Below are 22873 nucleotides of genomic sequence, written 5' to 3' on the forward strand. Positions count from 1 at the left end.
TTTGGTATTTGATGAAAGTATATCACTTCAAAGGGGAAAACTTACAAGTGTCCTAGAAAATGACACTCCCGTCTTCCACCATGGAAGACAGACCCAATCCTAGAGCTTCTCAGAAGCTTCAGACTGCAGGATTGGCCTCCCCATGCTCTGAAATAATCCTTTCTGGTGGGCTGTCCAATTGCTAAAACTAGTCAGGTTAATCTTAAAGCAAGGAACACATGTATTTATAATAAAACATGTTTTCGTGTTTGTTTTACAGTGAAGAGAAAAAAACCCAGAACCCCCAGATTTTATGTACTTTGAAAATATATTTAAAAACATTAAAAATTCTATATTTAAAACATATATTATATGTTAATTAGTACACTTAAATAGAACTTGTATTTACAATAGGCTTCTGATGCGGTTAAGTTTTAATGCCAATTTTTTTCAATAACATAATTATATAAATATACTAAAATACAATAAATATTTTTTTTTGTTTTACATGGTGAATAATATCTTTACCATAAAGAGAACAAGGCCACAGACATTTACTTACATTTTCAATGGGATCACCATAAAAAAGCAACAGGCCTGCTGCCATGCATGAAACACTTCTGCCACAAAGAGACCACAGCAAAACTTTAAAAAACAAAACAAAACAGAACACGAACGAACAGCAAAAGAGAGCGATTTTAACAAAATAAATCTCAGGTCAACAGAAACCACCAAGCATGTGACTATGATGTATCCTATTGGGTAAGAGAGAGCCACTGACCACACAATTGCTGAATGTCCCCCTATGAAACTGCTTAACAAATTAGGTCCTGGCAATCCTTTGAGATTGCGAGGGGGACTTTTTGTTTTTTAATTTTGTCCCTCAAAAGGAAGCTGCAAAAAAGTTAACATACAGCAGATTTTTTTCTTTCAAGCATTCTTACATGTTGAAAATGATTACAAAGATAATATTTTCAAATAGCACAAAACAAACCTATACTACATAAAGTCTTCTTTCTTTTAAAGAAAGGTATTTGGATGATGGATGGGCTAGCTCCAAATGAAAGACTGAACAAATAGACATTATTTGCTGATGGTATCTTTGTTCCCTGGGTCACAGTGGACATACTGTTCTGCTTATCCCTCACCCTGCTAAGATGCAGCAATTGCTTGAGGCTTTCTGATACTCAAGGACACCCTTCGAGGTGGTGCCTACTAACATTTCCAGGCTTGAAATGGGCTGAACGGGTGAATGGATTTAATTGGTTTTCACTGGGATCCATTTTCCCCAGAACCAGTATCCCAACTTGACTCCTCCTAGCCCAAATGGAAGAGGTGAGGCAGGGACACTATCCATGAACAGGCAGGACGGGCAGGAGGTTGCTATGGCCTTCACTGGGGAGCAAATTTTGTCAGCTCTGTCCTGGCTGCCTCCACTGAGCTGGGCACCTTCAAGCCCTAGGGTCTAAGATGTCCAGACACCCACCTTCCCAAAATCTTGTCTCTGGACAAGATTTTCATGATTTTTCTATTGGTCCCCTTGATCATTTGGCCTGAGTTTTTAATTTGTTTGTGTTCCTGTTCCCTTTCCCCTTAACCAAAAGTTCTCAAAAGATAAAACCCTGGTTTCCTCAAGTCTAATTTCAAAGCAATAAGTGTTCATGTAGCAAACAGCTTCTCTCTCATTGCATAATCTCATGATCACAAATGCCACATTTTGGCTCCAAACTTGCTCCAGGCTAATCCAACTTTATGCAAAATTATCCAGAGGTGGGATGGAGGGCATAAGTTGGCTTGAGTGTGGTCCTCCAGTTGAGAACCTCTTGAGCAGTTAGATAATGTAGGCACTTAAAGCACGAGGTCCAACCAACTTGACACATGTCATTCCAGGGCCATCTGAAGGGTCCTTCAGAGGCCTTTCTTTGGAATGTCTCAAGTACCATTCCCCACCTCCACCTAGACCTTGAGAGGGCCACTCAGAAATTCCTCTGCATTACCAGAAAATGACACATCAGCTCCACATAGCCTCCACATAGCTGCTTAGTCTCATTTCACTGGCAATGTGGATTCCTGCACCGATCTAGGTATTTCTGGGTTCATACAGAACTCTACCTTTTGCTTGCAAGACATTTTTAAGCCTTACCATGAATTTTTTAAGCCTTACCATGATTTATTCAAATGTTTACAGAGTTCATAAAAAAAGGATCTTTATTTTTTTTTCTTTTTTTGCTGTTCTTTTTCTCTCCTAAAAAAGATAAATCAATCACTGTTCTCCATGCTTACATGAGTGCCATGATGTGATACAATTGTTCACATATTCACAGCAGTGGTAAAATATTCCAGAGCGCGCAACTCATTTTTCTTCCTTATGATAAAAATAAAACAAAGAGGGGACCAAAGGGGGAGGGGGGAAAGAATGTGCTCTAAGCAAACATAGGTTTTTCTAACAAAAGAAGCTTCCCCTGACCAACACCCTGAAGCGTAAGCAGGGGCCTGGAGGTGCATCATGGGATGTGGAGTGTGAGTGTTTTTTTGTTCAGTTGCCTTAATTTTTATTCACTTTCCAGTCATCTGATTGATATTGCAAACATCTTTATAACTTACAAATATATCTTTTATCAACCAGAATCTATACTGAAAGAATTCTTTCCCCATCCCTACTCCCTGTAGAACTTAAACAAAACAAAACAAAACAAAAACAAACAAAAAAAGAAACACAAAACAAACAAAAATATACCCCTCCCATCCCCCATCCCCTAAAGCCAGTAAAGCAATGACAACAGCACCTTGACATTGTTTTAATTCCAACGCTATCAGAAGTTAAAAGCAGTAAAACAGATATAGTACTAACAAGAACGGAGATACTTACTGTCTAAAATGTAAACGGAATGTTTTGGTTCAAATTTTTGTTGTGTGTTTTTTTTTTTTTGTCTGTTTTCTGAAAGAGGACAGTTTATTATCAATTCACAATTAAAGCAGCATGCAATTTATTCTTATTTTTTTTTTTTTAACTTTTTATGTTTCAATTCTTGGCAACGGCAACAAACCACAACATTATCGAGGAATGTAATGCAAACTTTTTTTTTCAAAGTTGTGCGCAAATGACTGTTTCCCTTCTGGTCATGGATATGTCCAATAAATAGATTGTAGAACCACTGTACTGTATAAACTTCATTTATACATGCAGTTCATAAAATTATTTTTTCTTAACTGAATAATTTACCCTGTTATGTATATATACAAATAGATAATTTTTGTCTCAATATAATCTATACAACATAAATCCACTATCTTCCCCTTTTAATGGTCAATGTACATACACAGGAAGTGTCTATCCTTATGAATCGCCAGCCAATTCTCTTTTTGCTATCCATGGTCAGGGCCCTCACGTACGATTGGGTAGTTCGGCACTGGGAGTTCCAATGCCTCTTGTCTATGCCCCTGCATCCTTCCTTCGTGTAACCCATGGGATTGCACTTGGTCTCGTAGAAGTACTGCTTCAGTTGGCCTTTCGAAACAGGGACTTTTTCGAGGACTGTGACCGTCCCGCCCGACATGTCCACTGCAGTCTTTTTGTCTGCTGCCGTGACCCACTCACTAATACTGTCACACACGCTCAGCTCCCCACGGCGGGCAGGGTCAGAGTGGCGCCGGACCCTCATAGACATGTTTGCAGCATCCAGGTAATTTTTGTATTCCTCAAGCAGAAAGAGAAGAGGAGGCTCCAAAGGCACTTGGCTACTAAGCATCACCCTGGAAGTGTACAAGTCCGCGTCCTTAGTGTTTTCTTCATGAGGCCGAACTTTCTGGTCCTCATCCAACAGCTCTTCTATCACGTGTTCAAAAGTGTCAGCCAACGACGATGTCAGGCCTCTCGAACCTGCCTTGGGCCCATTCACGCTCTCCAGAGTCCCATGGGTCCGCACACCTGGGTAGGCCAAGCCGCCTTGTCCTCGGACGTTCACTTCCTTCATGGGGGCAGCCTTCATGCAACCGAAGTATGAAATAACCATAGTAAGGAAAAGGATGGTCATCACTCTTCTCACCTGGTGGAACTGTCAAGAGAAAACAGAAAGAAGACACAGAACTGGTTAGGCAGGGAGACAGTGTAGCCCCTCTGACTGTCATTCAGGCCATTCTGCAGGGTCAAGGATTTCTATGCCTTAGGGATAAAGTCCAGCTGCTCCGGACACTAATCAATGTCAGGAGCGCGCGCTGTATGTGATTTGAAATAAACCAGAGGCTATGCAGGGTTGCCCCCACCCCAAGATTTCGCATGTCAACCTGAGATGAGATGGCTTCTGAGCAAGGGAAAAAACTGTGGTTTCAAGTTCCTTTCCTTCCTCCCACTTCAGCAGCTTTGTAAGTTTAATTTTTAATGATCTCTGCTCAGGCTGTCACAAGAAACACAAAATCAGAAATGTTACTAAGCAACAACTCCAAGTGTAATAGTAATTTTTTTTTTCAAGTTAGCAACATGGTCCTTTGCAGGAACGTGTGACAGGCACAGCCGTGGCCTGAGGGGTCTGATGGGCCATTCTAGCTATGTGATGTCTAGGCATGAATAGCACAATAAAACAGCAGTCGGGGAGCTGTAAGGAGCCCTTCCACTGACTTTTTTCCCCTCCCACAGAGATCTATTACAGCAAAAAAAGAAAGATAATTTCATGGAGCCATCCTGGTTTACAGGTGAGGACACCAAAGGCCATGGAGGACTTGCCCCATGCCGTGCGGAAAGTTTCTATCAGAACTTGGGGCTCCCAGCTCCCCTGTGCTTTCCACTATACCTGGGTGGTCATAACTGAAAATGTTTTGCTTATTTCCAAACAGAAATCATTTTCTACATGTTAATTTTAATTATATGCCTGTGCCTGGGGCAGATACATGAAAATGATGTGTCTGCTTAAGAGAAAACTGACAAAGTCGGCATTAAAAAGCCAATTTAGGTCAATTTCAAATGCCTCCCACAGGCAGCTTCCATGTTTATCTCTGTCAATTCTCCAAAATCCTTCACCCCTTGGCTTTTGCTGGCTAAGACACAGATCTAGCTAAGAAAGCTAACCTTCTTTTTTATTGGTCCTCCTGTGTGTGTGTGTGTGTGTGTGTGTGTACATGCCTGTGTGTGTGAGCTCTGAGTTTCTCATACCTTTAAAATGCTGAGTGGAATTTAACACATTTTGGAAGAGGCAGCCAGTGCTTCTTTTTGTGCTTTTGAAGTTTCCTGGGAAGTCCCTTAACAGCATACCACAAAATTAATCTCTTCCTCTTTGCCAGAGGGTTGCTCTACTCTAAATTTGGCTCTACATCTACAGGCATGCTCTAGGAAGCCAATTAGAATGGATGAACAAGCAGAAAGAAAACATACCTATGGACCAACCCAAGGTTGCCGTCAGGTGGTGAAGGACTTCCGAGTCACTTACCTGAAGCACTGTGTCCCTTAGTAGTAAAGACTAGTATCTTCAGCCCTGACACGCTAACTTTATTCCTGCTTCTCCATTCTGGGGCATGGACTTACAAAAAGATACGCGCATGCCACAGTGATTATGCTGTGCTAGTAAGCAGGAAAATGGACTGTGTTTCTGCCCATGATATATCCCTGAATGCAAAGGCAACCTACCTCCCATCAATAGTTCAGAATGCAGAAATAACAGAAAGTTCTGGTATTGAAAATCAAATGTTTCTCTTTTCTCCTTTTGTAAGAGATTACATTTTCTACCACTCAGAGACTTCACTGCTATCCCTAAACGCAAACAAATGTCCTTCAGATTTACTTTAGCTTTGCATGAATAGTAAGAGTGCTCAGAATGGTTCAGATTGCACTGTGGTCGGAGAATAGGAAGGGCAAATTGGTTTGAATAAAATACAGATGTCCATTCTGCTAATGTCTAAACCTTTGTGAATGTTCTGGATTTTGCACTATCAAAGACAAGGATCCTCCAAGGAAAATTCTATTCCTGGAAGATAGATCATTGCATGGAAAATCTTTCTCCTAACCTTCCCAGTCCAAATTAAAATAATCCGAGGTGGCATAGCCCACTTAGGTCAAGGAAAGGATGCACATTTGGAATACCTTAGCCATCCATGCCAGACCGGTGGACATTCTGTGTGATCAGCTATCTTTCAACATCATATTTTATCAAATCTAGGATACCATCATTGTAAATCACAATATTTTATGTACTACTATGAAAGAAAAGAAATGCAGTTAAACTATTTCTTTATCACTTAGAACTTGTATGCTTACCAAAATAATTCTTTTATACTTATTTGGACACATCATATATAACTTTTGTGCATACGTAAAATAGAAAAATAAGTGAAGTAAATTATGCAATGACAACGACATAGTGATGACCATATAACAGCTGAAGAAAAACAAGATGACATTCACTGTAAGATATAGCTTACTTGAGGGATATTTACATATTTAAAAAAGTACACTCAGAATCAATGAAATATATAAGTGCCCACATTAACTGCTTAAAATGGTCCAAGTCAATGAGGCATTTTTTTTTTTTTTTGGTTTTTTCTTGAGATAGAGTCTCACTATGTCACCCTTAGTAGAGTGCCATCGTGTTACAGCTCACAGCAATCTCAAACTCTTGGGCTTAAGTGATTCTCTCACCTCAGCCTCCCGAGTAGCTGGGACCACAGATGCTTGCCACAATGCCCAGCCATTTTTTGGTTGCAATTGTCATCATTGTTTAGCAGGCACAGGCAGGGCTTGAACCTGCCACCTTTGGTGTATGTGGCTGGCACCCTACTCACTGAGCTACGGGCACTGAGCCCAAGTCAATAAGGCATCTTAAACTACGGAGCTGGAAAATTGTTCTGTTGTCACTACTACAGTAAGGAGTCCTTTTTTTTTAAAATTTCAGATTAATATGAGGGTGCAGACAGTTAGGTTACATTGTTTGTGTTAGTTAAAATCCAAGTTGTAGTTGTGCCCCTGTGCCCCCCACCCAAGAGGTGTGCCACCTAACCTTCCATTGTGCCTATTAGGTGAGAGCACACCCGTTTCCCTTTCTCTTCCCTTCCCCCTCTTCTTCTCCCCAAACCCTGCTTGAGTTTTGTTTTTTTTTTTCTCTTATGTGGGCGTGTATTTATTTGTTTACTGGTTTCATGTTAGTATTGAGTACATTGGATACTTGCTTTTCCATTCTTGTGATACTTTACTAAGTAGAATGTTCTCCAACTCAGTAAGGGTCTTTTAATGATACCAATACTTGGCTTCGAGAAGTTTACCTTTCACTGGTCTTATCTCTTTATTAATAACTTTTTGATTAGAAAGGCAATTAATACTTTATATATCATTTTCTCATTAGATCCACAAGCAAATATTTCAGAGGAACAATTAACATCTGAGTCCAAACATGAGCTTTCATTCTAAAGTCCAAATGTGGGAATTCCTCAGAACGGAACATGTGTATGGAATTCGGAATTTACTAAATGGTGATAAAGTCCAATCCAACATCTCTAGCCCTGCTCTCTTAGTGGCACTTCTGCAATTCTAACTGCCTACTCACTTATAAGGCCTTGAAATCAAGTAGATCCAACATCAAACTCAATATCTTTTATCAGAACAATGGTGCCTTCTACCTTTTCTGTTCCAAACAAGTCAGAAAATTTGGAATCAAGTTTGATAACATATTTCTTGCATAACCTTCAAATCTAATTGGTAAAGATGCCCTGATAATTTGTCCTTCAAAACACTTCTCCTTGTCCATCCTTTTTCCTCCAACCCATTGCCACCAGCTCAGCTGAAGCCCTCCCAATCTCATTTTGTAACTACAACATCCCCCTGCTATACTGGATACCCCTTCTGCTCCATTCATTCTGACCATCGCCTCCTGACTAACCAACCACTCTCATATTATTTATTCTTTCACACAAAAACTTGCAGTGGCTTTTTTTGTTCCATTGGATCAAATCTAACCTCTTCTATCTGGCACTAAACACCCTCCAAAATATGGCCTCACCCTTCTTAGCTTTCTCTTATTACTCAATGCTTCACTTTCTCATATTACTCAACACTTTGTCATTTCTGCTCTAATCAGGCCAGAGCCCTATACACGCTAATGCCTGGAAGTGACTTGTCCCATTCTTCTAGCAAACTCTTCTCTGTCTCTCTTTTCCTGGCTCAGTCTTGCTCATCCTTCTTGACCCAATTCAAGCATCAAGCCACCTTCTCTGATTACCCCAACCCATATGACCTTCCTTCTCTGCAATTCCACATTATATCTTATTTAGTATTTTATTCCCTACTTATTAATTAACTATATTCATGAATTATAGTCAGTTCTCAGTTGGAAACTTTCTGAGGGAATGAATCATGTCTGATCCCCCGTAATGCTTCACACAGGGAAATGTAATTGTAATAATAGGTAGAAACTTAACTAATGGGTGTATTAACCTAAGAGAAAATACAGTTCTGACATAATTTTTATGGGAAGTCTTTTCATCTGGAAAGCACCAGTGAACTCAGTGAAATTCTATAGGTTAGGCTATATTTGACCCCAAATTATAAGCTGGAAGGAATGTGACAGATAGCAACTCTCAGCCAGGAGCAATTTCTTGAGGGCCTTGAATCGGGTAAAACTTTACTTGAATAATTAAAAAGCAAATTACACTTCAATATACTAACTGTCCTACTCCATTTCTAACAGATCAATAGAAGACTTAGAAAGTAGGCAGTGGTAGTAATAATAACAATAATAATAATATTAAAATTTAGAGTTTTCAGTCTGTTAACTTCTTTATTCTGCTAAGTTCATTGATTAGTAATTGCATATATTATATTAGAAAATCATGAAAGATGAAATGAAAGCTTCCATGACAATTTTTCATTTTCAACCTTCAGATGAGTCTTTGTTACACAAAAGATAAAGAATCTGTGCAATATGCCAAGACCATTAGTCTATATATCTATTTATACTTCATATACTCATTGGTGCTAATTCTGCTCCAAGGCTTAAAACAAACGACTCAACCACTTCCATAAGATGGTAGGAAGGTTTTCTCAGCTCTACTCTCAGAAAATTCAATGAAGTACATACAACTAAAAAAAAAATTAACAAAGTTGATATAAAGTTTAGTTCCAAGTATGACTCAAAAGTCTTAAACATTCAATCAGAATAGTGTCCATGACAACATATTCTCTTTACGTTTGTCTAAGAAACTACAGAACATTCACAAGCATCATTTAATTTCATTTTTACAAGGAGATAGGATGGGTATCATTATCCCTATTATACAGATGAGGCAATTACACTTCGGAGAGGTTGAGTATCCTGTCAAATGTCATAAAGCTAGCAGGTCACCTGTCTCCTGATCCAAGCTTTTGCCATCAGGAAATGCTGCCATTTTTAGAACATTCACTGCAGAGAGGCCAGAAGCTATGACAATGAGGGAGCTCATAAAATGTGGGCGCAGTTTCCTGCAGTTATATGTATCCTGAAGCCCAGCTTTCTAAAGGCAGCACCATTAAGATACTACTTCATAGGACTGGATTCATCATGACCTCCACGACCCTTTGACTTCAAGGTTTGACTACTTCGGTGGGTGGAATTTCAGGCAATACAGTCTTCTTCGAAGAGAAAACTGCAAAAATTTTTGCTTATTAGGATGAAGTTTCTGTGGCCAAAGCTGAGAAGGGGAACTAAACAACAGTACAGAAAATTTGGACATACAGGGAAAAAAATGCAAAGTTTTGTTTGTTCTCCACCCCCTTGGGTTTAAATATAGTTTACAGATATGACGGCTCATTTTAGACAGTCCTGTAAGCAACAGTAATAATGATAATAGTGAAGAAATTATTAACTAATATTTCATTTCTAACATAAATGATGTAAACCTATTAAGCAACAACCTTAAAGAAGTTTTACAAATCAGTAAAAATCTTTAATTTGCATCCATCCATGAGCCCTCCTTTTGTTTATTTACCATATGAACTGAAGTTTACCTTTCCAGTCTTATCATCTAGGAGGGAGGTAGAGCATTTATTTAATTAGAATATAAAGGTCAAAACAGTCCAGGAAAGGCATGAACAACATTTTGGAAAGAGAAAGAAGTTAGTTGGAGAATGAAGGGATGTTTTGTGAAGATTGGAAGAGTTTGTGCATACCCAGAAAAGGTCCAAGTGAGTGAATGGCAGCTTGATTAACATCCCAGAGATGGAAAGGCATGGGGTGCTGTCTGGAGAGAAGACTTGGAATAGAAATAGTGAGAAATAAGATCGAATGATCGCCAGATTTGGGAAGGCTCTGAAGGTACGCTAAAGAGTCTGGATATCAGAAGAAGGCTACTGAAGAACCAGTGAGAGTTTCTGAGCGGGGGAAATCAAGTTTCTCAAGTAAGTTGCAAGAAGACCAGTTTACCACCGTGAGCAAGGTTTGAAAGAATGATAGACTGGAAAAAATGAATGGGTTGATTTTATTCTTAGTGACTACTGAACTTTAAAAACAAATATTAGTCATATGAGGTCAGACAGTTAAGTTCACAAACCAATCCTAGAAAAAGTGCTCTATACCTCATTGCTGACTAGCCCTACGGTCACTTGTCAGTAGTCCCCTGGAGAGGCTACGCACTCACACCTGTGCCTCGCCTTTCTCTAGGATGAGTTCGAAACTTAATTTTCAGACCTCGTACAACAACAGTTCTGATGACCATTCCAGGAAAAGAGTTCCAAAATTGCTTTGAAGGGTGAACCAGATGCTGGTGTTCATGGAAAGCTTCTTTTTTTTTTTTTTTTTTTTTTTGAGACAGGAGCCTCAAGCTGTCCCCCTGGGTAGAGTGCTGTGGCATCTCAGCTCACAGCAACCTCAAACTCCTGGGCTCAAGTGAGTCTCCTGCCTCAGCCTCCCAAGTAGCTGGGACCACAGGCGCCTGTCACAACGCCCAGCTATTTTTTGGTTGCAGCCATCATTGTTGTTTGGCGGCCCGGGCTGGATTTGAACCCACCACCTTGGGTGTACGTGGCTGGTGCCTTAGCCACTTGAGCCACAGGCACTGAGCCCGTGCAAAGCTTCTTAAGGGGAGTCTTCAAAGGTGACCATAGTGATATTTAGTAGTGAGGTATGTAGTGCTTTTTCTAGGACTAGTTGATGAATTTAATTGTCCAACCTCACATAAGTGTGGGGTTAAAGGCCGGAATATATCTTTTAAATTAATCAATCATCGATTAATCGATTGATAAGTTTATAAGCAGTTAGAGAGAAGTGTGCAGAGTTGAGTAGCTGGAATCGTCAGTGACATGTAGGTTGGCAGAAGAACAGGACAGAGGTAGAGGGGAGGTGAGATGACAAACTTTCATGCCAGTTCTAATTACACTGAACTTTGATTCTATGTTTAGCACTTTTCATTCAAAGATCTCCAAGATCTCCAAACACTTTGCAAATATTAAGTAATTAAGACTCATAGGACCCTAGAGGTGCAGGTAACTATAATTATCCCCATTTCATACAGAAGGAACAAGGACCTAAGTTTTTAATCAACTCCTCCACTCACTGTGGTTCCCCTGATAGAATAAGGTCAGAGCTCTAGGTTCCCAAGAAAACTGGGTCTTAAACTACAGGGACTGGTTTGTTCTATTTCTCTACATTATTTTCCCATTATATATATATATTGCTTAGCCAAGAAGACAAAGCAAACAAATAGAAAACCACCACCATAAAAATCCCTATACAAATTCTTCAAACAAAGTAATAGATAGTTGAAATCCATAAATAAAATGGAAAAAAATGTAATGATCATTACAGATACCTACTTATCTGGATGACCATTCAATTAAAAATAAATATTTCAGTAAATAATATCTGGTGTAATTAATAATGCAGGTAATATAAAGCTCTGAAGGAAGTATCTTCCTTTTTTTTTTTTTTTTTTTTGTTAAGTAGGCCCAGGCCAGGTTCAAACCTGCCACCCCTGGTGCACAGGGCCAGCACTCTTAATCACTGGCACCCAGCCAGGGGGTACCTTTAAAAATGTAGTTTCTAACCATAATGTAGTCTATGTCTTAGATAAGAATATCCCAATACATTACCTACAAAACACAATCTTTCATAGCAGAGAACCCTGTGATCCCCTGGTACACACATGGTGTTATGTGAAACTTGCAGACATTATTTAAACTCAATAAGAACACCAGAGAGATTGCTGATTCTTAGTTCACATCCAGAATAATGCACACTTGTAATTTCCATGAGAAAAAAAATGTATATTTTCCTGAATCATTAATTTGATGGATATATATACATGCATCTTTGATTGAAAGCACCTCCCAGTATTCCCCAACCTATCACTGAAAAAATAAGACTTTTGCTACTGGCAGAATGTCTAGCCTTCTGCAAGAGCAAAACCAGACCCTATGCTCTCTAAGGATAGGGACTAGGTAGTCTCCCTTGAATTACCACCTACAGCAGCAGTTCTCAACCTGTGGGTCGTGATCCCTTTGGACTATATTAAAGGTTTGTGGCATTAGGAAGGTTGGGAACCACTGACCTAGAGGAATTTATACAGTATCCTGCACAAACTAGGCTCCCCCAACACAATGAATAACTCTCTGTGCTGGTAATATCTGCCTACTATTTGGGAAGGTGCAATTAAAATATGAGCAGGATGTCTCAAAGTGAGCTGAAATGATGTCATGAATTTGGAATAAGGGATAAATAACACCCAGCACAAGGACCAGACCTGGGCAGAGAATATCCTACCCGGCATCCTGACCCCAGGCCCTGCTGCCACCATCCAATATGTTCTAAGTGCTTCTGCCACTATTTCCCTAAACTACTTGTTCTCCTGTAATTGATGGAGTCTCCCTGAAAGCTAGACTCACCCCAAACTGCCAGTCTCATCTGGACCTTGTCCTCCTTCTCTGCCTTCAGTCACAGAGTGACACTGTGTCAGTGGCACACACCTCTAGTCTCTAATTCAGAAGCCTTAGCATCAAGCATACCCAAGCCACTTGTATATCAAGTGAGATTATCTGAAAATACTTTATATCTTTAAATCTACTATTTTTTATTTTATAGGACCCAAACGACAGTTGACATTCAATTAAAGAGGTAAACCTCCTTTAGGATTCTGTTTTCTTTAGAATTTCAGGTCGGATGTGTTCTATAATTCACTTAAGTTTAGATTTAACAATGTTCTAACTATTGTCAAAAGGAATGTATTATTTATCAAATTCCTGCATGTGGTAAATGATGACATTAATTAAGAAGATAGGCTCGGCGCCTGTGGCTCAAGCGGCTAAGGCGCCAGCCACATACACCTAAGGTGGCGGGTTCGAATCCCCAGCCCGTACCCGCCAAACAACAATGACGCTGCAACCAAAAAATAGCCAGGCATTGTGGCAGGCGCCTGTGGTCCCAGCTACTTGGGAGGCGGAGGCAGGAGACTCGCTTGAGCCCAGGAGTTGGAGGTTGCTGTGAGCGTGATGCCACAGCACTCTACCCAGGGGGATAGCTTGAGGCTCCGTCTCAAAAAAAAAAAAATTAAGAAGATAATTAATTACAGGTGTTTCCAAGAATTCAATGACTCTCCCCATAACGAAGAACCTGGAAAAATTATTGAGTAAGTGTCACATTTAATGACAGGTATCCTGCAACTTCTGTGAAATAATATGGAGAAAAATTTCCTGTAAGATCATAACTTTGGTGAATATAGATCTAGAAAAACAAATGTCATTGTAACACAGGCATTTGCATTATACTTCATCATACATAAAGACTTTGGAACTTACTGAAAATTTTCAAGTATGCATTTAAGTTTATGCAGCCTACAGTCTGAAACTTTAGAGATTTTTGAGTGCTACATTTATAAATAAAGTGTACTAATGCAATTCCAATTCTTACTAGAAAAATATTCCAACAACAGGAGAAATTTCTGGGGGCCTGGGTTTAGGTGACTAAGGTAGGAGATAAACTTCCATGAGCTGAAATTAAATAAAATCTTATTTTTCAAAGTGTACAATGGATCAGCCGCTCTAAGGTATTCTAGGAGCTTATAAGAAACACAGAAGCTCAGCTTCCCCTCCCCCAGTCCACCCTCTTAATCAGAACCTGCACTTCAACAAGATAGTATAGTTCAGGTGACTCATATGCTTATTAAAGCTGAGAAGGAACAGACTAAATGATAAAGAGAAAGGAAGCCGCTCCAGATAAGAGAATGGAAGGTTTAAGCCAACTTAAGTATTATGGTACTTTCTCAGCATGCCATAGGGTTACCTGTCATCTTCCACCTTGGGTTCAACTTGTTTTATGGGGACATTCACGTGGGAAAATATCTTTGCTTTTGTAATGGCATTAAGTAAAATGTGAGTTCCCTTTATGTCAACTGGCTTTTCCACTATTGTGGTTATGTGCAGGCTACCTATAAACGTGATTGGATGAGTAAGAATTTTATACAGTGCTATTGACCTAAATTTGGACTTCTATTCAATCATTAATTTTTACCTAATTGCTGCAAGGCAAGTGCAAGCCTAGTCGGCCTCCCTGATCACTAAACAGAACCTAATATCTCTCACTGAAGCAGAATCCTATTAGAAATGATATGTGTAACCAGCTATAGCACATAGTAGATTTCTAGGCACAATGATATTATTTTCAGACAGATGTCGCTGGTCCTTTGGAGACTTTTCTGTCCTGAAATGGAGAAACAGAGACAGAGGCAGGGATAACTGGCAGATTTCTTATTTCTAGATTTGTCCTAAAACCAACAGATCCAGCTCTCTCCTACCAAGTACCAGTAAATTTAAACAAAAACAACTCATAAAACAGCAGTAACAGCAACAACAAAATCTTAAAATATATTAGTGTAGTGTCAAGCATCAAAAGACCAAAATACTGAAAATGGTTTACATAAATCAGAACCCAGAGAAAAGTGTAAAAGTTTTGAGTTGAACATTTTAAGGGAGTCCATGGGGGCAGTTTTGCCTGGAGACTGGTCCACTGTGTAGGCTTTTTACAAAGGACTACAGAGATTGCTGGTTTCCAAACATGAGGAAGTCACCAAGTTCACCAGTCCAAATTCTAATGACTCACAGTGGAACCCTGATAGTGCTGTTGTTAAATCATTTGCAAATGGGTAGGGCTGAGATGACACATAGCCCTATTTTCCTAGGTGGTATCTCAAGTATGTTGGGTTCCACCTTCAGCCCTATGTTGAAAAGTACAGATGTCAACACAGCTAAGGGACTGCCTCCTCCCAGTTACACACAACGCACACTATTAAGTGGGGATGTCGTGAGAGCTAAGCAGAGCACTGTCTTCTAAGTGGCTGCAGCCAAGAATCAGCATGTACCCAAAATGTACATAAGTAAATAAGGCAAGGGTGACATAATTGCATTCTTCCTCCCAAAGGGGAGACAAAGTAACTCTCAGACCCAAGGATAAAGCAAAAAGAAGTTTGCCTTTGTGTAAAGATCAGGAACATGCCAGAACAATCATAATTTTTTTTTTTAGAGAGAGAAAAAGTTAATACCAGCCTATTTTATTTCAGTCTCTTGCTTCAGAATTGGCAACTTGTAATCAACAGGATGCTTTTCAAGTATTGCTGGACACCCCAAGTTCCTGCCATGGGATGCTATGGTGATTCAGACAGCTGAGACCCAACAACCCAGCACACACTGTCACTCCACAAGCACACTTTTAATGGACCCCAGGGCTGCGGTAAAGGCATGCCCCTCCCGGTTTTTACACAGATGGTGCCCTTGAAATTTTCCAGCTAGTATATTCTTGTGGTTAATTAGTTACCTGAGCAATTTCCATTATAGAAAGAATATCTGTACATAATTAAACCCCTCTTAGGACCAAGTTGGCAAGCTTCAATGTCATTAACCTAGAAGGGCTCCAATGGGCATGGAATGGATAATTCTCACCTGATGAATGGACCACACTAGATTATACCTTCACCTCTGAAGTATGTAGAACACTTAAATCATAAAAAGCAAGAGAGGCAAAAAGACAGGTAGGGAAAGAAACTAGAACGGTAAGTTGCCTTTAGAGACAAAAGGATCACATTCCTTTTCAAACTACTCTCAAGAAATCCTGCAAAAAAGATAAAATTAGCAAGAGAAGGCTATTAACGCTCTGTTGCTCACCTTTATGAGACCATTTTCAGGAATCAGTTTGTTAAATTCCACTGAAGCGCAGAGGCACACACCACAGCCTTGCTCCTGGGACGCATAGTCATACCACACAGAAGCGTGTGGGCAGATGCCAAAACATGTGAGGACATGAAACTCTTTCTGGAGAAACTCAATGTTCTGCGTGGCAACAAGGATTAACCTTGCGCACACGTGGAGAAAACAGGTGGTTCCACACATCCAGTTGTCCTTGGGGTTATTTTTACATCCAACTCTGTAATTTCTTTTAATTACTTACTGTAAAGCACGGGAAAGGGCTCATTACTTATAGCTTAATAGAGGAGGAAAAATAATGGAATATTTTCTCCTGTCCCTTACTCTACCCTGGCTCCCAACTCTTCTGAGTGGTCACTGTTCCCCTGAACAGCACAAGTATGGAAGTTTCCAGACTTTATTCAAGATAATGAGCCGTGTGGGCCCTCTTCAAGAAACTGGCTGTGCTCCAGAGGTATGACATCATAATATAAGGAAAAATATTAACATCTCAGATGACCAAAGATTCATGTGGCTGACCAGAAAACGTTCACATCAGTGAAGCCATCAGAACGCTCCTATTTGGAAACATTCACTTCTGTGAATAACTGGGCTGGGAAAACATCTGCTGGTCTCCACCCCTCTTTGTTAAGCACTGATTCCTGCAGATGACATGCAAACTCAAATACCAATATATTTAATGTAAGCACAGGGTGAGGACCGTATTTTTATAAAGTAAACTATAAATAAATGCAGCACTGTATGTTTTGGTGGGGGTGGTATACGGGTGAGATCTTTGGAAGAGGCTTTGAGCAGCTATATAAATGATAAATAATATTAAGCTGTTCTTTATATTAAACATGATTTGAAATATAATAGCTGGCCAGGCACAATGGCTCATGCCTGTAATCCCAGCACTCTGGATTGCTGAGGTGGGGGAATTGCTTAGGGCCTGAACTTCCAGACTAGCGTAAGAAGGAGCAAGACCCCCATCTCTACAAAAAATAGAAAAAGTAGCCGGGCATGGTGGTACATGCCTCTAATCCCAGCTACTCAGGGGGCTGAGGCAGGACGATCACTTGAGCCCAGGAGTTCGAGATTGTAGTGAGCTATGATGACACCCTCAGTACTCTAGCTCACAGGGGGTAAAAAATAATAGTTAACATGTATTAACTATGAGGTAGATAATTTAGTTATCCATAGTTTACAGCTGAGGAAACTGAGGCTTGAGGAGAGTTAGTAAGTTTCCTAAGCCCATACACCTAGTCTGTGGTGGACATGGAACAGGAACCTGGGCTGGCTGGCAGTGCCTCTCTCCATATTGGGTCAGATAAGGATGGGAGGTCTTCTTTTTTGAGGGAGGTCCATTTGGCAGAGAGAGCCCGCGGATCCCATGCACCAGTTTCTTACTCATTAAGCAAAGTTGCACGTGGTCATTTCTGAGAAGCAGTTTGTTTATGCACTCATTTCCCAGAGGGCCAACGTCACCCTCATGTTTCACCATGACTACCTTTTGCTAAATCTTGGATTATTCCCACAAGATACTGACAAACTATGCATGAAGGTAACTTGAGATGTCAGAACACTTTTTTCCCGGAGAAGATCTCCTCAGGTATTGGAACAGACCCATATATTTTTCATACCCGTACATACCTGTACATAACTACCAAATACTCCCTCAAGTCTACTTGAGAAGAGTTTTCAATCAAGGCCCAAGTATCACTGTGCCTTTAAAAAAAATAGTTGTGACCTAAAATCTTTCTTTATAGCACCTAAAGCACCCCTCAAAGTCCTGTGGTCTGACACCTCATGCCACTGCATTTGAGGCCCATCCATTGGTCCTGGTATTCAGGAATACAGCTGAGGGACTGAGGTACAGCAAGACAATCTCAAATTTATTCTCAAGGAGTAATGTGGACCATTGGTTAAGACCACAAAGACAGCAGATGGTCCAGCATGGGTGGAGCATCAGACGCTCGCAGATTGTGCCAACAAGACCCATTGAGTCAAAATAGCCAAGGGAAAGAGGGTGGTGGAATGGGTTCTCTCCCACCAAACTAGCACCTAGAGGCCCTTGGTGTGAATGACAAGGCCAGTGGACCCCGGAGCCACATGGAGTTGATACAAAACATACCTGGGCTGACACTGGGTTACTTGATGATGGCACAAAACACAACACCCTGTCCCTGGCCATAACTGGCCCTGGGAAGAGAGCAGACCTGCAGAGAAGCAGCTGCAAGGAGCCTGAGAACAAAACTGGAAATGCCTGTTGTGAAAGCCTTCACTGGCACTATTTACAAAAGAAAATGTGTATTTGTCAGTGGTGTGTCAGCTAGCCTTTGGCTGTCTACCTCTGTGCCCCACAGCGATCTCGTGTGTGCCAAATATTAACACAATTATCCAACTGCGACTGCTCCATAGAGAGGAAACGTGGCTTGCCCCTAAAAAGTGGTCCCATCAACAAGTGTATGGAAAAAAAAAAAAAAGAACATCTATTTGGAAACAGTAATCACTCTGCCTGGCTCCATTTACCACAGTTTTAATGCAATAGAACTGAAGGGAGATTTTTTTTTTTCCCGTCCTCAGAAAAAAGTCAGACTGAGAATCAATCTTTAATGGTAAGGAGTTATGTGAGGATGACCTGGAATACATGCCTTTCAAAATGTGAAGCTGTTATCTAGGCCATGGATCACGGTGTTTTTATACGATTCCTGTCTAACGCAGGAAACTGCCTGGCAGCTTTAAGGAAGAAATCCAGCAGTATCACACCAGAGTTCAATGTTTGTATCGCATTTTGGCAGTTTTAATTTCTCTTATAATGTAGTAGTTAATTACAAATCTTGGGGGAAAATATAAAATCATTCCTCAAAAATGAATCCCCTGGGTATGACAGTTCCAAGCTTAGCAAGATTTCCTCTGATTGAAGATACATCTCTTGAACTCAGTTCCTGGAAATAATGTTTATAGCTGAGAAAAGGGCACTGATGGCCTAATATACAGTGCACTGTGATGGAACAATTCTCCCTTCTGTTCTAATAAACACCGCTGCGCTCCTTAGATCCATCATTGCTAGTCAGGTGAATAATGAATGCATCAACTTTCCATGACAGGAAATTCTGCAAGTGGCGACATGGGTCCCTTCCATGTGTATCCCTAGAATTGGCACAAGCCCATGGCTGTGGTGTGGTCAGGCATTATTTCCACTGGAACTGACGCCTCCACCAGCTCTTGGAACAGTCTAGTATTCCCACTGCAAACTCGAGATGAGGTAAAAGACTGAGCCTTCACTTAGAAGTTCGCCTCCCGTTTCTCATCTCATCTCACCCACTGTTAGGTGAAGCTATGGAGAAGCGGATATTCTCATCCACTAACAGCGGATCATGCAGGACAACTAGGCAGTATCTATCAAAATAGAAATGAATTTTCCTGTGGTCCCAGCAATTCCACTTGTGAGAAGAGATGTACAGATACAGGTGTACAAAATGATATATATACAACACTAGTAATTGCAGCAAGATATGTATTAGCAAAAATACTAAACATGGCCCCCTTTCCAGCTATAGGAAAGTAGATAAATGACAGCACATACTTACAATCCATGCAACTATGAAGAAGAATGAGTTATTTCCCCATATGCTAAACGAGAAAGCTCTCTGAAACATAAGTGACAAAAAGAAGGGGCAAAACATTGTATATGTGGCATAATATCTTTTGTTTTAAAAATGGAGGAAAATAATAGCACATTCCCATCATCTGTATTTACATAAACACGCTATAAATGATGCACAAGAAAATAACACAAATGATCATCTACGGATGGTGTGTGTTGGGGAAACAGGTGACTCAAGCACAAGTGGAGCGAGACCCCTCAACTTCTTTTTAACACTATTTTGATTTTCGAATGTTACAAATTATCCAAAAATTAAATAAAAAATATCCAAATTAAATAAAAATGTTTAGCCCAGTGGCATCATTTCTGGCCCAAACCACCTCCCATAATGCTCTGATGCAACAGATATTCCAGAATTTTCCTTTGCTTGTGTCTGTCCTACTAGTGACAACAATTAATAAGTCCGGTGGGTGCCATCTCAGTTTGGGGCACACTTCCCTTGAAAAAACTAATTTGAGGTGGGACAAGTAGGCATAGAAGACAGTCCCTGGGACTGTGGGCTGAAGACTCAAGTCCTAGTCCTGCGTAACTTCTCTGTTAAGTTGACCCTATGAAACAACTGGCATTTAACCATTTTTAACCAACAAATTAGACATATTCATGGGTGAACATGCTGCCTCACCTCTGTGATACAATGAGGATAAGTATACTTACCCTGCCTAATTCTCAGCATCACACCAGGGATTGTGAGTAGATGAAAAAGGACTTTGTAAACTGTAAAGGGCAACTCTACAAACAAATTTGTAAAACATAACATGAGTCTGAGGGGTGGCCAGGGGCAAATACAAGAGGGGAATGGGACTCATTCCCAATGTACCTGAGATACTGAAATAGTGGAGAGGAGAGAAAACTTACGAAGAATAGATTCTAACTATAAATAAAAAAACCAAGAGCAGGCTGACCTGAAGTGGAAAATGTGTTTAAATGAGTCCATATGTGGCCATCTGCAGTTGAACATGCTCAAAATTCTGGAAAGCCTGCTAGGGAACTCTGGGAGACATATCTGGGGGTAAACTGTCAGGATACTGACTTGAACAGGAATGTGAGATCAATGTTGAATGAACAACCCAACATGGGTTAAGACGGCCCTTACTCCTAAGACAGGCATAGTTGCTGGAGAAGTGTACCTGTCGCACACAGGTAGGCCTCCAAATTACCTCCAAAATCAAATGCAAACTTCAAACACTTCTGAAAATGCTCCCAGAGGACCTTTTACCCCAAATTTAGAGACTTAATGAAAAACCCCTCTTTAAAATGGCAAAAAGTAAAACCCAAAAAGCTTCTCATCTCCATATGTACAGTCATCTGGAAAACAGATCTCCCATTAAATGGATGGTCAAAGCTGAACCACAGTGTTAAACTACTCACAAAAATTCAAGGGCTGTTTTCCTACCTTCCTAAAGTGAAACATTCCAAAAGCCTAGAAATAACCACATGAGAAAGTTCAAAGAAGGTACTCCAACTTGGTGCTGCTATCCAGACATTGGGTTAGCAAACCAGCTACCTGGAACTCAGAAAGAGGAAGTAAGAGATTCCTATTTTGATTAGACAAGGTCTCTGTGCAAGGTGCCTGTGAACACAGAGATGAGAAACTGCTACCTCCAAATTCTATGTCCAGGGCATAGATACAAGCTCCCGTTTCATCAGCAGAGTTGTGGTTGGTCAGCTGAAGATGAAGGTCAGAGCCAGCTGTGTTTCTGTAATCCCCTCATTTGAAGAGAAGTCAACTATAGATCGTGTTTATTCCATGATGGGGGGGAAAACAACAAATACTTTGTAATCTTCATTTCTGCCTCTTCTCCCTTCAGAGCTGCAAAGGTCACCCAAATTTCTGTATTCAGCTTATGTGTCAGACTGGCAGCTTAGGACAACAGCAATTTTAGCCTTTTTCTAAAATTTAATTTTTAACTAAGTGTGCATTTAACAGATATTTTCGGTGCCTAGGCACTGGGGACACCAAAATGAATGAGACAGAATTTCGGCCTTTGGGGACTTCTTTGTTAAAGGGAGCATGGGGTGTGGGTTAGACACTTATATCAACAAGGAAGTACATGTTGTAGCTGACAAATGCACAGAGGCCATTCCCAAGGGAGGGAATGTAGTGGAGAGCAGGTCTTGGTTAATACAGATCATATTTTACAGAACAGAAGATTATAATGTCTGATCTGCTATCCTTTTAGCATGTATAACCCATAAAAGCAAGATGAAGAATCCAGCAAGAGTTCAATGTTGGTGAGCTTCTGGGGCACATAAGCTGAAAACCATAACTCATTTATAGATTCTTAGCCAGAACTGATTTTCCATTAAAAGCGTCTTCCTTGCTGATAATAACAATGTGGGAGCATTTCTTTTCCATATGGGAAAAACATGTTGAATCACTTAGCAAGTACCTACAGGGCCGCCTACTATGTATGTGCCCAGCACTCAGCTATGTGCTATGGGGACTAAGACATGTTTTTGCTTTCAAAGCATTTGCAATCTGATTGTAGAGTTAATCCTAAAATAGGTGTGAGAAAAAAGGCAAACCTAGCTCTTGAGGATAAGGACCACATCCTGTGCAACTTTGAAAAAATTAGCCATTTACTCAACTTTCTGCCATTACACATTTCTGGTAATCATATACCTCTTCCCTTTGGGATTTTGAATTGAGAGTAGAATAGAAACAAATTGCCAACAAGAATCAAACTGAAGGTTCAGGTGCAGCATCAGCGCAGGGGTCCATTGCTTTGGTTCACATGCTCCGGAAGATACCAGATCTCTTGTTTTTTCATAGGAAGGAACAGATAATGGGGACAAGATATTCTGGACAAGAGTCCAGAATATTTCTTTGCTAATATTCCTTTTTAGGAAGCAAGTATCCTTCTGGAAACACAAAGATGGGGAAAAAGATTTTCCCTCAACATTGTTTTAAGCACAGAGAATTTAAGTAGTTTGCTCAAGATCACGGAGCTAGTAAGTGGTGGACCTAAAATCAAACTCGATCTTCAAGCCCAGGAATGTGGGTACCAGGCCTAGGCCACCTCAAGAAAATTCTATTTATGGTGGGGTGTGGTGGCTCACACTTATAATCCTAGCACTATGGAAGGCTGAGACAGGTGGATTGCTTA

General features: G+C 40.4%; 1 protein-coding gene across 11 annotated transcripts in view; it reads right to left on the reverse strand.

The window, feature by feature from the left end:
• Positions 1 to 288: 288 nt before the first annotated feature.
• The window catches only part of BDNF (brain derived neurotrophic factor), a 56905-nt gene continuing 34320 nt past the window's right edge, over positions 289 to 22873 (reverse strand). For 8 of the 11 annotated variants that reach the window (XM_012814097.1, XM_012814118.1, XM_012814104.1 and 5 more), the window contains exon 2: positions 289 to 4034. In XM_012814097.1, the coding sequence (XP_012669551.1) occupies positions 3267 to 4034 (768 nt within the window). In that variant the 3' untranslated portion in view covers positions 289 to 3266. Of the gene's footprint in view, positions 4035 to 4263; positions 4374 to 5596; positions 5720 to 16078; positions 16361 to 22873 lie in introns of all 11 variants that reach the window. The other 3 variants (XM_012814105.1, XM_012814047.1, XM_012814110.1) reach the window with 3 other exon arrangements.

The sequence above is a fragment of the Otolemur garnettii genome, unplaced genomic scaffold, assembly GCF_000181295.1.
Source record: "Otolemur garnettii isolate 467f Iridium unplaced genomic scaffold, OtoGar3 scaffold00001, whole genome shotgun sequence".
NCBI classification, from domain to species: Eukaryota; Metazoa; Chordata; class Mammalia; order Primates; family Galagidae; genus Otolemur; species Otolemur garnettii.